The sequence below is a fragment of the Lonchura striata genome, chromosome 8 (assembly GCF_046129695.1).
Source record: "Lonchura striata isolate bLonStr1 chromosome 8, bLonStr1.mat, whole genome shotgun sequence".
Lineage (NCBI taxonomy): Eukaryota > Metazoa > Chordata > Aves > Passeriformes > Estrildidae > Lonchura > Lonchura striata.
Window position 1 is genome coordinate 2,518,298 of NC_134610.1, and position 22,460 is coordinate 2,540,757.

Genomic DNA, 22,460 nt, shown 5'->3' on the forward strand with positions numbered 1-22,460 from the left:
AGAATAAATGAAATACCTGGGTTCCTTTAAGAAGGCAAAACAAATTATTCTGCAAACAAGACAATGTACTCACATGGAATCTGGTCCCTAAATACAAGCAAGCATCTAAAAATAAGATAAATATTCCCAGACTCACTCATCTCAAGCCATGCTTGTGGAGGCAATGACGTAGAAATTATGGAGAGGCAAAAGAGTTTACAGTGACAAATCCGTTTCAAAAATTCCTAGGAAAACTCACCTGTCATAACAATTGATGTCATCCAGCCAGCAGCCTTGCTTCACGATTTCAATTGATCCAGAAATATTTTTCCATGTAGCAAAGCAGTGTCTCCTTTTATCTTTATCACCATAGCAGGGCTCGATCCCGCTGCGATTGGTTTTATCCTTCTCCCAGTTAGCGTTGTAGTAGATGCACTCCTGTGTCTCTGATCTACCCAGGATGGCACCTGGGAGGGATGGGAAGCACAAATCAATGGAATTCTGCAGGATCAGGCATAGGAATAAATGCAGGCTGTATAAAAATATCATTTACTGCTTGTACCAATGTATTCTCTCTGCCCTCTTTTTTAATAAAGAGAGAAAACACGGAAAGTTCAGCAGCATTCCAAGTGTTGAAACATAAAACAAAGATCTTCTGTGAAGTCAAACAGTGACTTGCATAACTTAGCAAGATTTGCAGAAATGAAGAACAAGTCATGGCAATACTTCTCCATGAATAGCAATAGCAGAGAAAATTTAGAATGCTGAGCAGTGAAGATTTAATTAAAATATTCGCCAAACCAGGAGTTTTAGCCAGGAAAATTCACCAAAAGGCATTTGTGCTTCTTATCTCATTACAGGAGCCAAAAGAGCAGGGAGTTCATCTCAGAAACTCCAAAAAAGCCAGTAAGTGTTAGGGGGCAAGTGTTACAGAATCCCAGAATGATGTGGGCTGGAAAGGACCTTAAAGACCATTTAGTGACCATCTAGGAACCCTCCTGGGATTCTGGGGAAGATCACTTCAGAGTTAATGGGATATAAAGCACCAGCTCCTGAGAAGGTCAAGGGTTGTTGGGAAGCAAGACTGTTAACAAAAGACAGGAAGGGAGCAAGAAATGCCTTTTATTTCTGTTTTTTCTCTTGTCAGACACTGCCCAGAGCATGCCATTAATCTCCATGGAAGCTCCACCATTTAACGTGTATTAAAACCATGGGAAAACGGAGATGGAGGAGCTGGAGAACCAGAGGATCCACTGAGGAAGGCTCGGGAGGATGCCAAAGCACTTTGCCTGAATTTATCTATATATTTAGTATTTTTAAGACATTACATTGCCCAGCACGCTGAAGACCAGACTGGAAGAGAAAAGGTTTCCCACAGCAGTTTTTGACATATTTATTTGCATCACTCGCTACCTCCTTTATCCACATTTATCCACAATAAACGTGACCCAGCAGCCATTCCTGAGAATGAGGATTTTTTCCCACCTGAGCCTTGGGAGAGCAGCCCAGGAAGCCAAAGCAGAGCCCAGCACTGCCCATCCTGAGCATCCCACCTTGCTCCTTCCCAAAGCTCTGCCTGTGTTCCCAAAATAGGCAGGAGCTGGAGGATCAATGGGAGAGGGGCAGGAGCCAGCTGGGAACGCTGCGAGGGGCAGCCTGGGAACCATTAAATTCCTTGTGCTGCCACGGCCTGACCTTTACAGCTCTCAGCTATGGCAAGAAACAGATGAGGCAACAGATTGAACAATTTGGTTCTGTCAGTGCAATAAAGCAGAAGTCCTGGATTTCTCTCACACGTGCCATTGCTTTTCTCTCGCTGCCAAGCCCAGCTTTGAAGGACCACAGACAAGCTGAATTTTACAAAATTCAGCTACTGCACTAAAACTAACTTTGCATAAATATTCTCCTTATTCCTGTCTTCTTTCTAATCAGGTTTTCTTATCCATCTATTTTTTAATTCACGAATGCTCCAATCAGTGACTGGCAGCAGTTGCTGTGGTTTAATGACCTTGGATCTGGCTGGGGTTTCTCACCTGAGCAGGCACCAGCAATGGGTCTGGCCAGACTAACCCAGCCTTGGGCAGACCACGACAATCCTGGATTAATCCTCCAAAGCACAAAAGCAGGAACGTGGTGGAAGAAAGGCAAGAGGAAAAGGGGAACCACACAAAGAAGGCAGGCCTGAGCCCATCTGCTTCCAAGCAGCTCTGCCACTCCCTCCACAGGGATGGAGCTCCCAGGGGACAAGGGCAGCTGGCATTTACAATAAAGTAAATTTACTAGGCAGAGCAGGTCTCTAATGGAACTCCTGTACCCATTCTGAGTGCACAGGGAATTGCCAGGCCCTCAGAAACCAATTCCTGGATCTCAAAAAAGCAAAATGGTGCTGCTGAATGCACTGGATGGAACATGAGGTCTGAAAGCCTGGGGGAAACACACTGGGATAGCAAAGGGCATTAAGTACAGAGCAGAGTTTAGTTTGGGCACATTAAGGCAGATCCCATAGGATATCTGTGTATTCCCATTCCAGTGCTGCTCTGTCCCTCACACTCCTGCCCATCCACAGCTGCACTGGGGGAACAAAACCAACATTTCAACTTCTGAACCACTCTTAATACAGGTAACAGCAGAATTAGGAACAATTCCATCAGACAGCACAAGTGAAGCCTGGAAAACCTCACCTCAGGAGGAGCTGGAAGCACTGCCTGCCATTTCTCAGAGAGACTGAATGACTGAAAAAAAAAAAAAATCTACCAGTTTTTTAATTAAAAAGGGGCAAACAGTGCACAGCTCCTAAGGACTAACGTGGCCTTAGCTCAGGAAGGGATCACTGGGAAAAGGTGCTGGATGGAGTAGGAATTGTCTCTTACAGGTATCACTAAAAAAAAGGACAGAAACTCCTGGGAATTCATCGTCCAACTTTATCCACTAAAGCTAAAACTGAGCAGCACAAGCCCATGGGTCTGTACTGCAGGAACGGTTTCCTGATACTTTATCTGAGACGTGATAATGATCATGTCCCTGCCTTTCCAGGGAAGGCTTCAACACTTCCCACATGCTACCCTCATTCCCAAATCCTGCTTTTGCTGCGTGATTAGTTGGTGACACCACGGAAAGACACAAAGGGCAAAGGGAACCGAATCTGTGATCTCTCACTGCTTTATGAAATGTAACAACATTTTCAAGCTGAAGTCATGAAAATTGATGGAAAGCCTGCAAAGATTAGTTTAATGGTGCCAAGGACACTTTTTTTTTTTGCTATTCCCTAGAAAACTTACAATATATAAAAGAACTAAAGGGTGAGGTTCAGTCTGCCTGTAACAGAAAGGTTACTTAAATTGTGTTATATTTGAGAAGAATTTGAACTCTTTAAGTACTGAACTACAAGGAATGGAGCAGTTTATTGGAATAAACCAGCAGAGAAGCACCACAGGGACTGAGTAACTTATAGATAGACTGGCCCATTCACCAAAATACCAGAATTGTAACATGCTGTTCTAAAGGAGCAGGAAAGAACAGAAAATGCAGCATAAATAGAATTAGCACCTTAGACAAAAAACCTTCAGCTGCTGCACAGGTACCTTTTTCAAGTACTTGCCTATGTGTGTTATTCTATTTGTTTCCACAGTGATCTCAAACACTTTCTAGCCCTACAAATATATCTAAGAACAGACTACAAATATAGACTAAAAAAGCCCAGCTTTGATGTTCCCGCAAGCAGGAAGCAGGGTTTTATCATTCTCTATTTTTTCTGATAACACCCAGGGGAATGTTTCTCAAAGGAAGAAGAAAGAAGTTATTTCCAACCTAATAAAGCAAACTGAGTTCCAAAAGCAAGGATTCTGTCCTCCTTTTACATGCCACGATGTCCCCAAACTTATTTTGTTGGTTTTTAGCCTAATATTAGTCCTATTATCACTGTTCTCAGTGCTCCCAGGTCAAACAAGGACTGTACTTCAGATGAGCTGAGCCAAAGTACATTCATTAAATCCAAACACAGCAGCAATTAACTCAGGCAAGGCAAGAACTGCAAAAAAGATAAACAAGGCAGCGAAGTAACAAATCACCTGCACTGCTGCCACCCTGCCCTGTGAATATTCAAAATTTAAAGATTAACCTGATGGTCCAGAAAGCTGCTTTCTTTTTCTAAAATAGTCTTTAAAAATAAATGAGTTTGCAAAACTTGAACAGGGGTAAACTTGGTAAGCTTTAGTGTAGTTTTGTATAGCAAGAGCTGCATTTTTCTCCAGGATTAGAGTGGGGGGAGCAACAGGAAATCTGTATTTGCTAAGATATCTCATCATAAACTTGGAAAATATTTCTTTTTTTTTTTGCAGTTCACACCTTTTCAAAATGGAAAATTTGTAGGGATGAGCCTGCCATGGAAGTATGAAATTCTGTAGCTGAGATAACACTTCTGAAAAAGAAGGAGAGAAGAATCCAGTGCTAGAAAACTGAAGGATGATCAAGCCAAAGGCTCTACAGTAGAGTGGAAACTATGGAGAATTATGTCACCTAAAACCAGGGAATAGAACTGGGAGTGAAGAGGGGGAAGGTGAGAGGAATAATATCTGTATTGTTAAAAACCCCCTTGCAGCCCCTGGTTTGCTTGGTGGACAGTAACAAAAAAAAAACCAAAACAAACCAAAACACCAAAAACAAACCAAAAAACCACCTTTTTTTACCCTGAGTCTTCTAGACTTACAGTATGGAAAACAAATCAGCTGCTCTAACCACTTGATGATGTTATTTTACATATATAGATGTATCTTGGGTTTATTTGCATGGTGCTCTTGCTGAAGGAAAAAAAAAAAAAAAAAGCTGGGATTATTTTTCCAGTGTGTTCCCTCAGTCCCTCCCAGCAGTTTGTGCCACTGATAGAAGAAATTAATAATGCTGTGATGGGATTTTGTAGAGAACTTCCATTTTCTGCCTTCTACTTCCAAATATCTTATTTAAGCCAGGATTTCAGGAAGTGGGGAAACCCCCTGATCTGTGGTGCCCAAGTTTTCCAGAATCCTTTCAGAGCAAAGCACGTGGCAGAAAAAGGAGAAAAAGGAGAAAAAGGGGAAAAAGGGGAAAAAGGGGAAAAAGGAGAAAAAGGGGGAAAAGGAGAAAAAGGCTCAGTGGCCATTTCTGTTCCTTGGGTAGAAATTAAAGTGCCACAAAGAGCTGTTAGCCCGAGATAAAGATTGCCATCCTTTGGGAATCTCCAGAGACTTGAGTTAAGTGTTATTTTTCACACTCCCTGACTTCAAGGGAACGCAGTAAAACACAGGCTGATGTTTTCAAGTTCAAACATGCCACTGCTGTCACTGCGAGGTGTGAGCAGCACACAGCACAAACACCTCCCAGCCACTGCCTGATGATTTTTGTAGGGGGAAAAAAGCTCCAAAGATCCTAGAAATTGTTTGGTTTGAGGCACAGCCTTGGGGCTGCACTCAGCTCAGGTGTTGGTGGCTTTTAGTCACTGCTGGTCCAATGTCCCCTTCCTGGCACAATTAAAATATGGTTAAAATATTCCAATATAGCAACACAGAGTTCAAAATTGAAAAGTTTAAATTCTACAAGATTCAGCTGTTGGAAAAAACAGAATAGGTGCAAACAGCAACCAAGAAATAGGTTGGCTTCTGATAGAATGGTGTTGAGTTTTACATCTCTTATGTCTCAGTCTTCATCTGATAATAGAATAAAATCTTTTCAAATGCCTCTCAGTTGCCCCATCTCTAAAAGACTAAGAACAATCCAACAACAGGCACTGGGCAGAAATACCCAGTTCCCAATTTGGATTATCCTCCTCTCCCCAGTGCAAAACACCAAACACAAAATAACAATAGTAATAGTAATAGTAATAGTAATAGTAATAGTAATAATAGTAATAATAGTAATAATAATAATAATAATAATAATAATAATAATAATAGTAATAAAGGCGAAACCTCGACCATTTGTTGACATTAAAACTGGCACCCTGATTATCCTTGAGGGATCAGCTCCTCCTGCTTCTGGAGGAAGCTCAGGGAAGCAGCTGCCCAGGAAGGAGCCAGGGATTCTCTCCCACTGCACACAGGAGTGACACCATTTCCACCCAGTGTCTTGGAATGCTGTCATTAAACTCAAAAAGAGGCCCTTCAGCATTAAAGTCACCAATTAAGCACCTAAATAAACCACCTAAGGACATGCAAACTCCATCAGGAATTATGAATCCTTCTCAGGGATGAGTCTCATGCTGGTGGTGGCAACCAGCAGCATTTCTATTTTGGGACCTGCCAGGGAGTTTCCCAGGAATGATCTCAGATACCTGTCAGAGCTGTTCCTCTGATCTGAGAATCCCAAACCAGCACAATCCTGCAGCTCATCAGATATGGGAGCTCCTCTCAGCAACACCCAGCTGGGAATCCCAAAGGATTTTGGATCAAAATGATCCTTTTTGGGGTTGGTGAGCTACAACCCCAAAAGCTCTTCTCTGAGCTACAAAACTTCGTGAGAACTTCCCAGTTGTGAGCTAGGAAACATTTAGAATTTTCTGCAATGGAGGGTTAAAATTCCTGCAGCCCCATGGAGATGGGAAATTTGAACATATTAATCAATTAAAAAGCATTGAGAAAGCTTCATTTCAGCTATCAATTGTAGCTGTCTTCAAATTTCCTTCTCTGCTTAGGCTGTAAGAGAGGATCAGGAAATGACATTTTCTCCAGCCCTCCTCCTGTACTGTTTGTTTCACACACCTTCCAGGGGCTGTTCAATAGCATCAGTGTCAATATTTCACCTGCATTTATAATGACAAAGGAGTCTCCTCTTCACAGACTCCCTCCTGACCCCTCATAAACACACACAGGAGAGTTAATTCAGGCTAATGACAAGAAATTATTCTACCTTTTGCCTCCCAAATCAGTCAAGTACAATGCAAATGTAACAGTTTGACTGCAAAGCAAACAGAACCACACACCAAGTCAAACAAAAACACAGTCAAGACATCTAAGAGGCAAGCATCCAACTCCACATTTGATGTTTCCTCCACATGATATATCCAACCCCCACTTCTTTTTCTGTCTTACAGGACCTTATGTAACTATTTAAAAGACAACAGGACCAGTGTGATTCTGCCTTCAACTCAGCTCTCCAACAAATCTCTCTGTGGGTGTCGTGTCCCACTCGGTGCTATTGCAAGCAAAAACACCACCCAGTTCTCCTACATGTGCTGATCAAGCTTCTTATTTACATTCTAATTCTTTAGCCATCGCTATACTTCTCTTTTTTTTTCTGTGGTTACAACCAAAACTCCAGCCTAAACATACTTACAACGAGTGTTTGTTTTTGGTGGGTTTTTTTATTTTAATTTTTAAAGCATCAGCTGTATCTTTTTCCTTCAAGCTGGCCCAGCAAAATTCCCAAGTGCTGAGCTCATGGGCAGAGGCTGGATGGTCAGTGCACACCCAGACAGGCTCCAGCTGCCCCTGTCCAGATGGCAGCTAAAAGGAGGAGAGACAGGTCCCACATTGTGTAAACACACACAGGGATTACCTGGGAGCTGCAGGCAAACAGGATAAGTGGAGGGGAAAGGCAGAACCCAGCACTGAAAAATTCAAACCTTTCAATGTTCCTACTCCACTGAGCTGGGAACCTTTTTTGCCCCTCCCTCTTCCAACTCTCCAACTGATTTATGGAGAATTGTCCCACTGAGCCTCAGGCTTCATTCCACAAAACCCATGATTTCAGGGCTTTGTATTTTCATTTCCATTTCCCCACCTCATCCCACCAGGACTTCCCAAGCTGATCCTGCTCATGCATTTGGCCAGAACTCCAGCCAGGACTTCAGCCATTCCCAAGGCTTTCTCCTGGATGGATATTGGGTTTGTTTGTCAGGAAATACTCCTGCAGAAGCATTTTGGGATCAGGTGCATCACTAAAGGATGACACTGGCTGCTCTGATGCAGGAGCTCAGTTTGAAAAGCATTTTGGAGCTGTAGCACAATCAAAAATCCAACTGAGCTGTGCAGCCTCAAACAGCTGAACTGGCACAAACAGTGGAAGTAATTCCTTCCTTCAGCCACTAAACTTAAATAAATGTCAGGCTGAAGCACTACACATCTGAGTAAATACCTATCAGCAGAAAAATGCTAATATGTTTGTGACTGCTGAACTCTTCCTAAAGCAAAACATCTACATAACCTCAAACTTCACTGGGTCTCTTTCATTCCCACTCATTTCATTCCTATTCATTTCTACTGTCCAGTCCTGTTGAGATCAAATTCCAAACCTTGTCTACACTGAAAGAGTTTTAAATCCTCACGCTCTGAAATCAGTGTTGATTATATTTAAGAATCCAGCACAACTGCCTCTTTACCTCCAGCTAAAGTGGCTGTCACTTGAGATGGATTTTCTTTGTCCCCTCTGATGCTGCCTCATTTTGCTCCCTGTGCCAGACTGTAATCTGAAGATTAAATGAAAAATCCCATTTCTAGAGCCTGAAAGAGCCACGTTTCCAGACAGGAGCACTGCTGGCAGGGCAGCACAGCCTCTCCAGAGTCTCTCTGCAGCGCCAAACACAACAGCAGGGCTCAGGGAAGCTCAGCCTTAGGAGCAGATCCTGGCACCTCTGAGGGAGGGGAGAAAAGAGGATTAAGATATTTTTTTGTCTCAAGTTTCTTATTCTCGACTTGTTTTCAGGGAAATCCAGTGCCAACTACCTGATGGAGTCTTCATTAAGTCAATGTTTTCACTCATAATTTAAATACTCAGCATTTTTAAGCCCCATCCTCATCATCTTGCCATGCTCCAAAGCCACTCCAAGTGAGCTTTCCCTCAGGAATGAGAACTGACAGATTTCACTAAAAGTCACTATCAGGACTGTTTCTACAGAGAACAAATTTGGATCTAAGTGACCAGTAAACTAGAAAAAATATCATTTATTTAAGATTCAGAAGAAGAAAGCAGCAACGGGACATCAAAGCAAGTTCCTAATGCACCTCAATAAAAAACTGTTCAATTTTTCTAGTCTTTATGGATTCTCATGAAGCTGATTTTGCTATCCACTCATCCTCTTTTAAAAAATGTTATTACTACTTGTATCCAGAAAAGCAAGATCAACACCCAAATGAACAAATCCAAAGAAGAAGCATTTCAAGATCAAAAGGAGGTTATTAAAGTCAGCATAATACATATTAGAACTTAACTCGTATTTCTTATCAGAGCTTTAAGAACAACTGACTGGAAATGAGAGCAATTTAAAATTACCATTTTAAAACTCTTTTCAGAGCATGAATCTGTAGTAAGGACTTTAAAATATGCTACATATTGGCCACCCAGAACATTTATTGTCATTAAAACATGAAATTCAGCCACTCCTGCAACAGCTGCTTTAAATAAATCAGCTCTGATCTAACATGAGAATCAGATCAATACAAAAGTAATCCAGGACAGTGGGGTTTATTTTTCTTACCTGCCTAAAGCACTTAAAAATGTTTTAAATTTCCATGTTTGGTGTTCTTCTTACAAAAACACCGTATTAGAAGGAATTGCAGTTCAGTTCTAGCAACCTGTAAATGACCTCCCTATTCCTTAAAATAAAAATTTGGAGGATTAAAAAAAAAAAAAAATATATATATATATATATATATATATATATATATATATATATATATATAACCTACTAACATCAAGTAAATTATGAAAAAACCCAACAAAGAAAAAAAAAACCCCAAAATATTCTTATTTCTGGTTCTGTATGAGTAATAACAAATTTCATGTCAATCTCCACCATTTCATTTAACAGCACAAAAATACCTTTAAGAAACTTAAGGTACATAAAGTACCTTTTAGAAACCTTTTAGAAACTCAAGGTTACTGCTGGAATTATCTCTAAGTACGAAAAAATTAAGTCATGTTTTAAAGGTTTTATGCATCTAAACATTAAAAAAATAATTAAATTAAATTAAATCTCATTTAGGAACCATTCACACAAGCTATGGGGAATGCAAGTAAACAGGAGCATTTTTGTTAGGAAAAGTATCCAAAACTAAAAAGTGCTACTGGATATTTGAATTTTGGTAAAATGCTCCCTGATCCTACAGCCCACACCCGACGCAGCACAATAACCCCAAACTATTTCAGTTTATAGATTGCACATCAATGAAAAAAACTGCCTTCAAGTGTTCAGCTGAGCTGGTTTTGCTTCATTTCACCTGGCAAGAAAGCCTTAAAAACCCATTTGTTAAAAAAACGTTGTACCAAACCTGCAGTGTTAACTTCCCAATGTGCTGGTTTGGAATATTAAGAACATTTACAGGAATTTTGTTAGGAACTGACTCTCAGGAGGGCCTGCACAGATCCCAACCACACCAGGATCTATATTTAGAACAGCAACTCCAGTTCAACCAGTCCATCAGTTCTGTCCTGGGTGATGCTTTTAAAACAGGGGCAATCCAGGTCTGCTGGCTGAGACTTGCATTAAAATATTTTTTTTTAATTTATTTCCGCCCCCCCCCATGCTGCATCAACACTCAGGCAAGATTACAGATCTCCAAAATGATAACCCTGTTGTAACATAAAAATATTATTTTTTGCTACAGAACTAAAGAAAAACAAATTTTAAAAATCACACATCACTGTTAAGTCACAACAAAGCCAGAACAGTTTTAGAATTCATAAAGATCGGGGGAAAAATTAAGTAATGACCAAATACAGAGCAATGCACAACTCACTGCCTCCTGTAATGGAGTTCCAAGTTGTTTTTGACAGCTAAATATTATTTAACTTATTGTCTGGTAACTTCTGCATCGTTTTGTGGATTGGATGAGCTCGTGGAGCCCTATTCCCAAACCTGGATTTAAGACACCACTGCGGTCTAGAAGCAACAAATATTTTTTAAACTCTAACCAACAGACTGGAATAAAGCACTCAGTGGAGGCACCAACAAAAATTGAAATAGAAAACAAACCCCATCCAACTTGAATATTTATTTAACAGAACTACTCAAAAGGTTTTACTGACCGACCAACAAATTGTTTGAGTATTAAAGGTTTACCTTCATTGCAAACTTCCCCATAAAATACATCAAGTTCTCAAATTGGCCCTGAACAACCTTAAGGAATAAAGAAGGGAATAAACAGCAAAAGTGAATATTTTAGATCTTGGAGGAATCACACAAATGAGGAGCAGCTCAAGTCCCTAAGCAGGCACAGATTTAACCCCCAAACAGAGATCTGAGGAACTCTGAGGAACTGCCATCCTTCGGCTTTCTGCTGCCACACAGAAGTGAAATCATACCCCAATAAAATGTCCTTCATTTGGGTAACTTGGCTGCCTTTGACTCTTTTCAAGAGCCCGAAGCAACCGAGCTGCACCCCCCGAGCTGGGAGGGTGGAAAATGGGGCAGAAGAATCTGCAGGAGCAGAGAGCAGCGGCCAGCAGCAGATCAGCGGGATCAGAGGGAATCCAGATCAAAGCATCCCCCACCCCGCCTCAGATCTGCAGCCAGCCGCGGGGAAAACCCACTCGGGGCTCACCTGCCTGCCTCCCTGCCGCTGCAACCTCTGGGATACAGCTGCTGCGTCTGAAAGAGCCCAAAGGACTCCTTAAAGTCTTTCAAGATACAAAATACCCATTTTTTGCCACTTGCTGAAGGCATCCAAATGTGTCATTTTTTTCCAGCAGTTAGAGAAGATATTGAGTCTCTTTCTCTACAAACAAATACAGATACAAAAATGCAGTTAAGAGACTTTCTGGCATTCGAGAAAGGAAATGATAAATGTAATACAACCAGTTTTAATCAAGATCAAAGCTGCAGGAGAATGCAGACAGACAGTCTAGACTGCTTTACTTTGAAAGCCTAAGCATATAAAGCAACATCTGCAAAGTACATTAATCACATTTAGTCCACAATCTTATCACCTCCCAAGCAAGCAGAAACAACTTTTACTTAAAAGTCATATGCCTCTGTGTGACAAGCATTTTTAATTATCTTTAAATTAGATATTTATCACTGATTATAAAGCTGTTCACTTTGAAATAAGCTGATGTAATTTGAAATACACTTGCAGAGCTCCCCGGACAAAGAATGGAATAAAGTATTGGTAAGGAAGCCTGGTGAACAGTAGCAAATATTTTATATGGCTGGCATAGAGTGGGAATTCTTGAAATATTGAATTTTTGATTTGCTCCTCTGCATTTCAGACCATAACTCAGAAGGCAGAAATAAAGTGAAAGATTTTCTGTTCAGTTTTCTTTAGCTTTGCAAAATAATTTGAGAATATAAATAATCAGCTTTCTTTCAATTTTCTTTTTATAAAAAAATGTATCCCGCTCCTGCACTTTAGAGGGGAATTAAAAATTGGAGAGATGGTGCATATCTACATATATTTATGTGATAATACACATCTTTTTATACAAAAGCAATTTATTCCTTGTTTACCTTGGTTTATTGCTTATATTCTGATCCATTCTCCCTTATGGTTTTGCCTACTCACTAGCAATAATTTCATTTATTTTATTAAAAGTGTCTTGCATTAAAGTTTTCCCTTCTGCCAAGGTTTTCATACAATCTACCCTTCAACAAGAGCCTGGCAGAGAAAAATCCACCAAAAAATTCCATCATCTTACAACCCTGAGGCAACAGCTGTGACAATTTACAACATTTTAAACCCACAGAGGCAAAGAACAAAACTGGGAATTTCTGCACTAAACTCAGCTTCTCCAGCAGCCCCACATCCCACAGGAGAGCTCGTGAAATGCAGCAGCAAATCCAAAATTTATGAGTCTTACTCAAAAATCTGGGTGTTAAATTCCTCAGTTCAGAACAGCCAGAGTGTGCAGCCTCCCCTGCAGCAGGATTCACTGAAAATAGGGATTTTTAGGATTTCTACTGATACCTTTCAGCTGGAGATCCCTTTGCAGATCTCTTTGCAGGCACTGCTGGCCATCCTGTTGTTCCTGTGTGAGATTCCTCAGTCTCTCCACAAATTTATAACCAAAAAGATAAATCCTGAATGCCTTTTTTCCCAAATCCTCCCCAATCTGTCCACCTTGCTGCCCCAACTCTCAGCTGCAGAACAGAGGTTTTCAGCAGCAATGCCCCAGTCACTCATCCCACCCAGAACAGTGGAGATTTCACTGAATTTCTGTGGAAAAGCACCTGGTTTATTTTCCTGCTCAGGCAGCAGCATTCTCCTGAAGCTCTGCAGCGTTCCTGGAGTGCTGCAGTTCATCTGCCTGAGCTATTTAAAGAATTTCCTATCTTTAGGCCTACTGACAACACTTTTTTTATTTTTTTAATGTAACTTTAACATCCCACAAAAAAGCAGTAGAACAAAGGGAGACTCTGCACACCTTCTGAGACTCCTACACGTGTGGAAATTGGAATGCTTGGAGAAATACCCTCATATACTATGATTTAAGTTCATTTCTTGGTATTATTTTATTTAGCTGGGTGTCTCATAGAGCCACAGCAAGGCAATCTATTTTCTGGCCAATTTCAATTTGCTTATCTGATCAATACCACCACAATTCTTTAAGTTAAAACAAATTACAATTATTTAGGCAGAGCAGGAAATTTTAAAGTGCTGGAGGATAATGCAGAGGCTTTCTCAGAGCTTGGCTATTTATCTTCAAAACCCTGGGATTGGTTTGGGCTGCAAAATATTAATGAGGTAAATTTGATAGTATAAGTAGAAGTAGACAGCTGCTTTTAAAATAGCAAATAAAATTTAGTTTCAATCCTAACTCCAACTACATGAACTTCAGTTTTTATTATCTCATCTCATGGCATGAACCATGTGGCCCAGGAGAAATAACACTGTGGCTATTTAAAGACAAGGCAGGTTCTGACAGTTCTCACTGAACTTCCAGTGGAAAGCAGAATTCCAAAGTCCAGGGATGAATCAGGGAATCTCAGGTATGTGACCCCAGAAAACAACACCACAAACAAAAGCTTTAGGGCAAAAGCACTGCACTTGCAACTACAAGATAATTTGTCTTCTAAATTTAGATAACAATTAAGAAAATGTTATCTAGTGACCTGAAATCTGGAAGGCACTTTAGGATATGATTTTGACCTTCCAGTTGTTATTCAAGAACACATTTAAAGCCAGACTATGAATGCTGTTACTCCATTTAAAAGCCTCTTGACACTTTGACAAAGTAACAGCCTTAAATTTGATGATTGAAACTCTGAGTTCCCAGCAATAAAAGGCTCAAGAGGGTTCCCTAAACACGTTTTCCACAGGAACTCCCCGTGCCCAGAGGCGATGGGGTGAATCTCTCCTGACTCTCAAAGATAAGAGGACAAAGATGACTGTGGATATATTGTATTAGTTTATTTGGGAGAGACCTGCCAGACAGGTGAGCTACTAACATGTCTAGGAAATTACCAGAACATCAGTGAGAGAGGAAAATTACATTTTTTAAGCTATGCTGCATGAAAGATTACAAAAAAGACATTTAAGCTACAATTCTGTCTATTAGTGCCATTCTCTGATAAGTATGAATTCCCCAGAAGTGAACTGGCTGCTTACAATATGCAGGATTCCCTAGAAATAGCATTCCACCCACTGCACGTGGAGGCAGGTGAGTAAGAGGCAAAGAAGATCTCTGCATGGAATCTCCCATGGGCTAACACTCACTAAATATGATGCATTTTGGATTTCACAGCATTTTGGACGATCAGACCAGCCTGGAGCACCCTGTGTTAAGCAAGGCTTGAGAAAACAGCTGTTCAAAGAGTTCTTGAATTAGTAAAAAGATGAAGAAATTTTAAAGGCCAGGGTGTAGGAACTAGAAATTCAGAACTTTACCTTCTAAGTTATCAATACATGAGTCTTAATACCAGGGGAAATAAAAAAAAAAAAAATCTGTACTTGAGTCCAGGAGTACAAATCACATAAACTAATTTTGATCAGTTTTGCTCCAGCAGCACTGCTGATAAAGAAGCAGCAGAAGGAGAGGAACTCAAGAGATGAAGTGAGCAGAGCCCAGGCCACTCAGTTGGGATTAGCCCATATCACTGCCATGTCCCACTGTGCCTAAAGTCACCCAGAGGAGGCAGCTGAGAGCCAGCAGCACAAATCTGCTGACAGAGACCTTCGGGGCTCGCTGAGTGTGAAGAGAATTCAGCGTGAGACGGATCACACAAACGCACGGGGACAGAGTGACCCTAACCCCACACTGCACACCCCCGAGGCCAGTGCAAAGGGAAGGAGCAGGGAATCACAAGCACAGCTACAGCTCTACAAAAGGAGCCGGTGACCGAGCCGAGTGAACTTTGCACGGGCTGGGCAGGGCTGATCCGCCCCTTCCCTCCTGCCACGGCGGCTCCAGCCCCAGGAGGAGCCGGCCCGGGGAGGGCAGGGCCCGCTCCCTTCCAGAGAAACCCAGGGAATCTCCAGGGCAAGGGACACGGCCTCAGTGCTGCCTCCGGAAAGCTCCTCAGCACAAACTCCGAGGCTACAACTGCTTGGAAGAGATGGGGAAACAAACGTGTCCGAACACACGCGGTGCTGGAAAGCACAAACAGAACGTTGGCCTAATTTTAATCCGGATTCTCCTTTTGAGGAGGATTTCGAAAGCAACAGACAATATGAACTGCAAGGTGAACTAAAGGCTTTTGGCAGCAGCGTTCAGCAATTGTTTGATCTGGAAGTTCCATCCAGACCCAAGTTTAATCACCTCTGAACAAACCATTCCTCCCTGAATTTGTTCATCTGTGAGATCATTTTTTATTTCCACATGTTCTGAAACACTGAGTTCTACAGTTTAATTACCCATCATTAGCAGATGTAGTTTTTCTGTTTAAAGTACCTTCATCAATCATTTGGGTGGATTTGATGTGAAGCAGCTGGCCAGCAGGCTGAGCAGGAAGAAAAGACAAGTTAGCAAGGTATTCAGCCCCAAAAGCATCCTGAAATGAAATTTTGTGGTGATCACACAAAGGTAGGATGTTGGCATGGAGAAATTACAGGTATTTAGCAGTATCTGGGTTATTCACTTCCAATTCTGATTGAATCCAGAATGATGCTTAAAAGGAAATCCTTCAAGTTTGATGCTGGGAATCTTCAGAACAGATTTCAAGTTGTTTATATTTAGTTAAGTTATATATGTGCTCATATGGAATCTTTATTCTTGGCTATTGGGGATAAAGAAATATTGACATCTAAAAGAATGTATTTCATTAGCAGAAAAATTAAAACTTTCCAGGTATTAAGGGATAGAATAATTATATATTTTTACAGCTTTATTTCCTTTAGATAGGAAACATCAGTGTCATGGGGATTGCTGACTTTCTCCAGAGAAATTCCCAAGTTGTGTTTGGAGTTTCTTACCCAGAGTAGTCATAAACGTAAGTTTAAGGGCTCCTACTGCCAGATGTTGTGTTTGATGGAGAAGTGCTTGTGCTCACACAGAAACAGGTGTTCCTCTTGTCACAGCTGAGGAATTCACTCAGCAATAAATCCTCCTGGCAGGCCAGAAGAACACCAAAGCTTCACAAACGCAACAAAAAAAAAAATTTATGGGAGAATTCTCATGTCTTGCCTGCTCCAGGTGTTTATCCTGTGGTAGTCGATGAGTGTTTGAACGTGAACACAAACAGTTCTATCAGGAAGATCAATAAGGAGAATTTGCCTTTGCAAAGGAGAGGAGAAATTGTCTGGTTTTTCATTAGGATTTTTTGTTGTTCGGTTGGCTGGCTTTTGTTGTTTGGGTTTTTTCCCCCCGCAGGACAATGATTACCTCCAGACAGCCAACACAGCAACAGCTATTTAATAAATCACTGGCCAAACAGCAACAATGACTCAACTTTCGGTGGAGCACCCTCAGGAGTGGTTTATTCTGTCCTATCGGGAACAGGCTGGTGTTGTAGAGCCCACACCAGGAATGCCAGCCTTCCCTGAGCCACCTTCCTTAAAACCCAGCTGAGGCAGAGGCTGCCAGCTCCCTCCACCCTGGATCCACAGCTCAGCTGGATGGCACATTGCAGCTGCCTCAGCCTCTCCTCTCAGGATGTTTATTTAAGCACAGCATTATTTATGCAGAGATAGCAAGGTTAGTAATGCCTTGAACTCTGGTATCCCACTTCCCTGTACAGCCACAGCAGAAATCCAGGACTCCTGAGCAGAGTGTGGAGCTGCCCTGGGCACTGAGAAGGGAGCACAGAGCACACACACCACACCAACTCCTGCCCACATCTCTAGATTCGATGCCTCATCCAGCCACCTCTGCTAAAGTTTCATTTTAAGTTTAATTTTAACAGTTTACGCTAAACTGTTAATGTTTTATTTTATTAAACTTTAACAAAACTACAACAAAGGAGTAAAGAAAGAAAAATTACAGTGATGGGAGCCCCAGTGGCTACCAGCCACGTGGCTCATGTACAAAATGGATGCTCTGCCTTTTACATCCTTAGCCCCCCTGAAAGTTTTGTCAGTCAACTCTTCCTCTGCTGACCACTGGTGGAGATCACTTTGACACCTTGGTTGGAGGCCAGGTGTTGTTCTGCTGTGCCTCCTGGCCAGACTCCTCTAAATGTCTTGGCTACTACGGCTACAAGGGGTGAGGGAAAGAGGACTGTGGAATGAAATATAACATTACTATACAGCTATATAACACCTATCTCTTCTATAATATCTCTCTCTTAACTATCACATTACTTATCTATACAACCCCTTCCCAGAATTGAGGCCACCTGCTTAGATCACCAATAACTTTTTTAAGGAATCCACACACGTGCTCTCCAGCAAAAGGCACCTACTGGAAATTCTACAGAAAAGCTTCAACATTATACTCCCAGGATATGGATGCCAAGAATGATCAGCCTTGCTGGAGGGAAGGTGGGCACAAAAGAAATCCATGTACATTTAGGCCTCTGCACCCCAGTGATGGCACTGTCCCTCCACAGAAGCCACCACCTCAAAGAAGGGTTTAAAAATTCTCCTTTAATTAAAAAGCAACTTGAATATCACAGCTAACTGAAAAAGGAAGAGGATGATGGAAATAGCAGCCTGGGCTTTGGAACACTGGCTTCTCTCTTCCCTACAAGGGAGGCTGAGCTGGGAGAGACCGTGGTTGGGATAATACCTCAGGTAAGATTCCCCCGTGCTTTTAAACTGATTTTATTTCAGTTACACTCTATGCAGCATTTCAAAACACTGCTACTAGAGACCAATTTATCTCCATTTCAGCGCCCAGGCTTGGATTTCAGCACAGAAGTTGTCCTCATGTAGAATTTCAGGGAAGATTAACAGTAACAGGAATCTGAACAAAGCCCAACAACAGCCCGAGGCTGAGTTCAGCCTGCCTGTAACAAAGGCTGATGAGCTCAGGTGCTGTCCCAAAGACTTGGTTGACAGCTGAACTCTCAGCACCACAAACTCTTCCAGAGCTTTTCTTTCCAGCAGCGTGCCCTGCTGACTGGGAGATATTCCTGCTTTATGGCTTTAGTCAATTCATGACTGACAAGCTGCTGATAGGTGCCCAGGTTTTTACACACTCCCCTGGCAACTGGAAGATGCTCCTGGGATTGAGACCTCTCAGGAATCATGGCTGTTCAGTTGATCTGCAAAACTCACCACATCAGCCCCTGTTTGTAAATGGGATTTCTGATGCTGCTTTAAGTGTTTTGATTCAGTACATTCAAGCATTATCAGTTAGGGTTCTACATTTTAAAGACATTCCCTACATTCTCCCTTCATCATTTCCAGACCTGTTAGTGCTGTCTGTTCTCTTCTTGAATCTCATTTTAGCACACAATTTTATGCCCACCTGCTCAGAATAAATGTCTAAGGCCATCTGCAGCCAAAATCTGAGTAACATAAATTAGATACTGCTAAGATTATGTTGCAAATAGTCTTTCCAAACAGTTTTCTTATATCTGGGATATAACTGGATTTTACTGATCACTGTATTAGCCATTCTGTGATCGTGTCAGTCTGAATCTTTTATTTAGTTCCCACCTCATTGTTACCAGAGAACCTGCAAGATAGGAGAGAACTTTATCACCTATTCATTGGAATGACAGAATCACAGAACAGTTTGAGTTGGAAGGGACATTAAAGCTCATCTCATTCCATGGTCCTGCCACTATCCCAGGTGCTTTAACCCAGCCTTGGAAACTTCCAGGGATCCAGGGGCAGCCCCAGCTTCTCTGGGAGCCTGTGCCAGGACCCTCTGCTGTTCTGCCTGGAAATCTTGAGTATAGAGCCCCTAGAGAAAAATGTGATATGAAGACATTTTAAAAGCAAGGGAAGAGGAAACAAAACCCTGTGAGAACAAGCCTGCACTGAGATCCTCAAAAGAATGCTGAAAAAGAGAAGGAAATTCTTTCTGAAGATGGATGTTATTAAAAATGATACTGAGTTGTGCTGTTTTCCCTTTCTCACCCAGTACATGCACAGAACAGCTCAATTCACCAACACTGATGTGCTTTCCCTTGGTAATTCCCTTCCTAGGACAATGCAGGCAGTCTCCCTGGCAGCCCTTATTCCATCCGTCCCTCTCCTTGCTCCATCATCTTTCACCCAGCTCTTGCTTTTGATCCTTGAGGGAAATGGAGTTGTAGAAAATTCTTAAAGCTTGACAGAAGGTTCACATAGTGTGTATTTGTATGCTAACTTTGATAAGAAATGTTGGTTTAGATATGCCATGCAATAGGACAGACGTTGAGAGAGAAATGGAACTAGAAACAAGTTTTAAAGGATGGTCTTGTAAATAAGACTGTATACTTTGGAGGAATAGAACTATGAAAGATGTATTGTAGTAGGAGCCACGAGGGGTAATTTTGGATTATTTGCTTTAAGGCATTTTCAGCATGGTGTGACAAAAGCTGATAGGCCAAGAAACATTTATAGTGTATTGTAATTAAAAGATAGCTTCTGATTGTGATGGGGTGAATTATAACATCTGTATTGTCTCACCCTTCATGGGACTGAAAATGGAATAAAAGATTTTAGAACACCTCTGTTACCCCATCTCTAATCAAAAAGAAACTATAATCCAACTGATCCTGAGTGCAGAAAGCTCTGTGCTGTTTTTTCAGTCATTTCTGCTGCTGTAGCAGATTGGATTAGCCCAGACCAAACCCAGCAGCCACGAGGGCTGAGCTGGAGTGAGGAGTGACTGCAGCACAAAATGGGGATGTGGGGGAGGAATTGGATACAAAGAAGAGGAACTCTCAGTCTCACTGTTCTTCCAGCAGTTTTTCTTAAATATCCTACAACTAAAACAACCTTTTTGGACAAGTAGAAGGTGATAAACAGGTTTTTGAAGCTGGCTGAACTGCTGGAGGAACAACTAAAAATTGTGGATGTTGTTGGGCTTGCTTCTAAAATTTCTGCATTACTGAACCTCTGTTTCAGAATCAGGGAAGACAGTGGAGAAAGGAGTTCAGATGGGCAACAGAAGCTCCCCCAGAACACACTTTGTCAGCATGTACATACCCCAAATTCATCAAAACCAAATTCCAACACACATTTTTTACTCTTATACATGAGAGAAATAGGAACTCATCATTTACCTCCTCTCTCATCTTCATTTTGAATGAAAGAGCTTCCAACACCGAAGTATTTGTGATATCGAGAGGAAAATTTCTGGGATTATTACATTTCAGAGCAGTATTTTTGCAAACAAGGTTCCAGGAAAGTAATTTTGCTTGATTTGCCATCCATCCAATACTGAATACTTTAAAGCCTCTGGAAAATTCCAGCTGCACTCTGGAGCATCAGGATTTTTCAGGAGGGATCCACTCCATTTCCACTGGAATGAAAAGTGGGATCTGTGCTCTCCTGGCTTCCCTGGAAGCCTCTGACCCAGGAGGATGTGATTCAGAACTCTGTCAGCTGAACAGGAAAAGAAAACTTTCACCTGAAAGCTCTGTTTTCATGGGTGCTTTCCCAGAAAAGTGCTAAATGCTGAGTTTGGGGCGGGAATGGAAGCAAAACCATCTTGTGGTTTGAAATCACCTCCTCACAAATTAATCAGGGTTTCAGAGCTGGGTTTTAGTACAAGCACAGCACATAAAAACTCCTCCAGAGCTCACTTCTGATCTCTATCACCCCAAATGGGCGAGGTCAGATGAGCCTTCATTTGTTGGGGTCTGTCCCAGTGACAAAAGGTGAAATTAAATAAAATGTAACCAAGCTGTTATAATTTTTCAAAGCCATTGCAGATCATATTTTTGACGGGCTTTGTGTTAAATTTAATAAAATTCAGTTATTCCCAGGGGCAACATGCAAAACAGATCCTTTCCAAAATTTAAGATCAGAGAGTTAAAATGAAAAAATTTTACCAGTGGCATTTTCTACACTACTTTTAAAGCAGCTTTATAAACAAATGATGAAAAATATATCACCTAATTATTTACAAATGTACAGTAATTCAAACAATTCTGTGCCATTTTGCAACTTTCACAGCCTAAATGTTTTTCAACCCTGAAACACGGAAATATTTAAAGAAAACTCTTCCATCATGCAATTGCTGTGAGCTAAAGAGAACTATCTGTACCCTCTACTGACAAACACTAGGAAAAATTCTAAAATTAACAGTTACTGCGAAGTTTAATTTTGTCTTGTACACTCAACACTGTAACTCAACAACAAAATTAAACCACTTCCCTGTTTATGTGGAAATTCCTAGAAGGAAACAGTTTTTCATGCTAGAAGGCTTGATAAAATGATTGGTCATATTTAAAAATAGCTTTCAAAAACAGATCAAATTTCCATTTATGTGCTGATATTGAACTCCAAGAATTCAAAATCCAGCTGAAAGAATGATGACCACTCCAATCTTTAGGCAGCATTTAAGGAATGGAGATTAGTGTTATCTAGGTGAGATAAGAGCTCTCAACCTGAAAAAATAAGGTCAGGCTTCAGTTACAAATGGAAGGCAGCTGTAAATCACAAGTTGGTGAGGCACCAAAAGGCAGCTAAATCAGCTCTGTGAGCAGGCAGAGATCTGGGATGGGCAGAGCTGCTCCTGCAGGAACGGGCTGGAGGAGGATGAGGAGCACCTCAGGGACCCTCAAGAGCTTCCCTGGGACCCAGCCTGGTTCAGACCTTTCTGCACTGGGGGAACAGCTCAGGGGTCTGCACACAGTGCCAGGGGCAGGGGTGGCACTCCAGGCAGACTGCTGGGGTGGGCACACGGGAATCAAATGGAATTCCACAAGGACAAATGTGGTGTCCTGAGGCCCGGGACACAGCAGCAGTACAAGTGGGGACTGCCAGGATGGGTGCCAGCTCTGCTGAAAACAACCTGGTTTGGTGGGCACCACACTAAAAAGGCATTTTGAAGAGGAAATTACCATTCCTACTCAGAGCTGTGACGATGAAGTGACATCTAAGAAGTGACATTAAAACCAGGCAGGCAGCAGATCACAGATACCAACTGCACAGGGCCTGCATCCAAACTGCCAATGCTCACCTCAAACAGGAATCACCTTTAAATATGAAATAGATAACTTGAAGGAAAAATGGAAGAAATAATTGAAGAAAAGAAAT

General features: G+C 41.5%; 1 protein-coding gene across 3 annotated transcripts in view; it reads right to left on the reverse strand.

Moving 5' to 3' along the window:
- Positions 1–22,460, reverse strand: part of ACVR2A (activin A receptor type 2A) — a 52,786-nt gene that overhangs the window by 20,999 nt on the left and 9,327 nt on the right. For 2 of the 3 annotated variants that reach the window (XM_077784893.1, XM_077784891.1), the window contains exon 2: positions 239–446. In XM_077784893.1, coding sequence (XP_077641019.1) covers positions 239–446 — 208 coding nt within the window. Of the gene's footprint in view, positions 1–238; positions 447–13,111; positions 13,157–22,460 lie in introns of those variants that run through there. The other variant, XM_077784892.1, reaches the window with a different exon arrangement.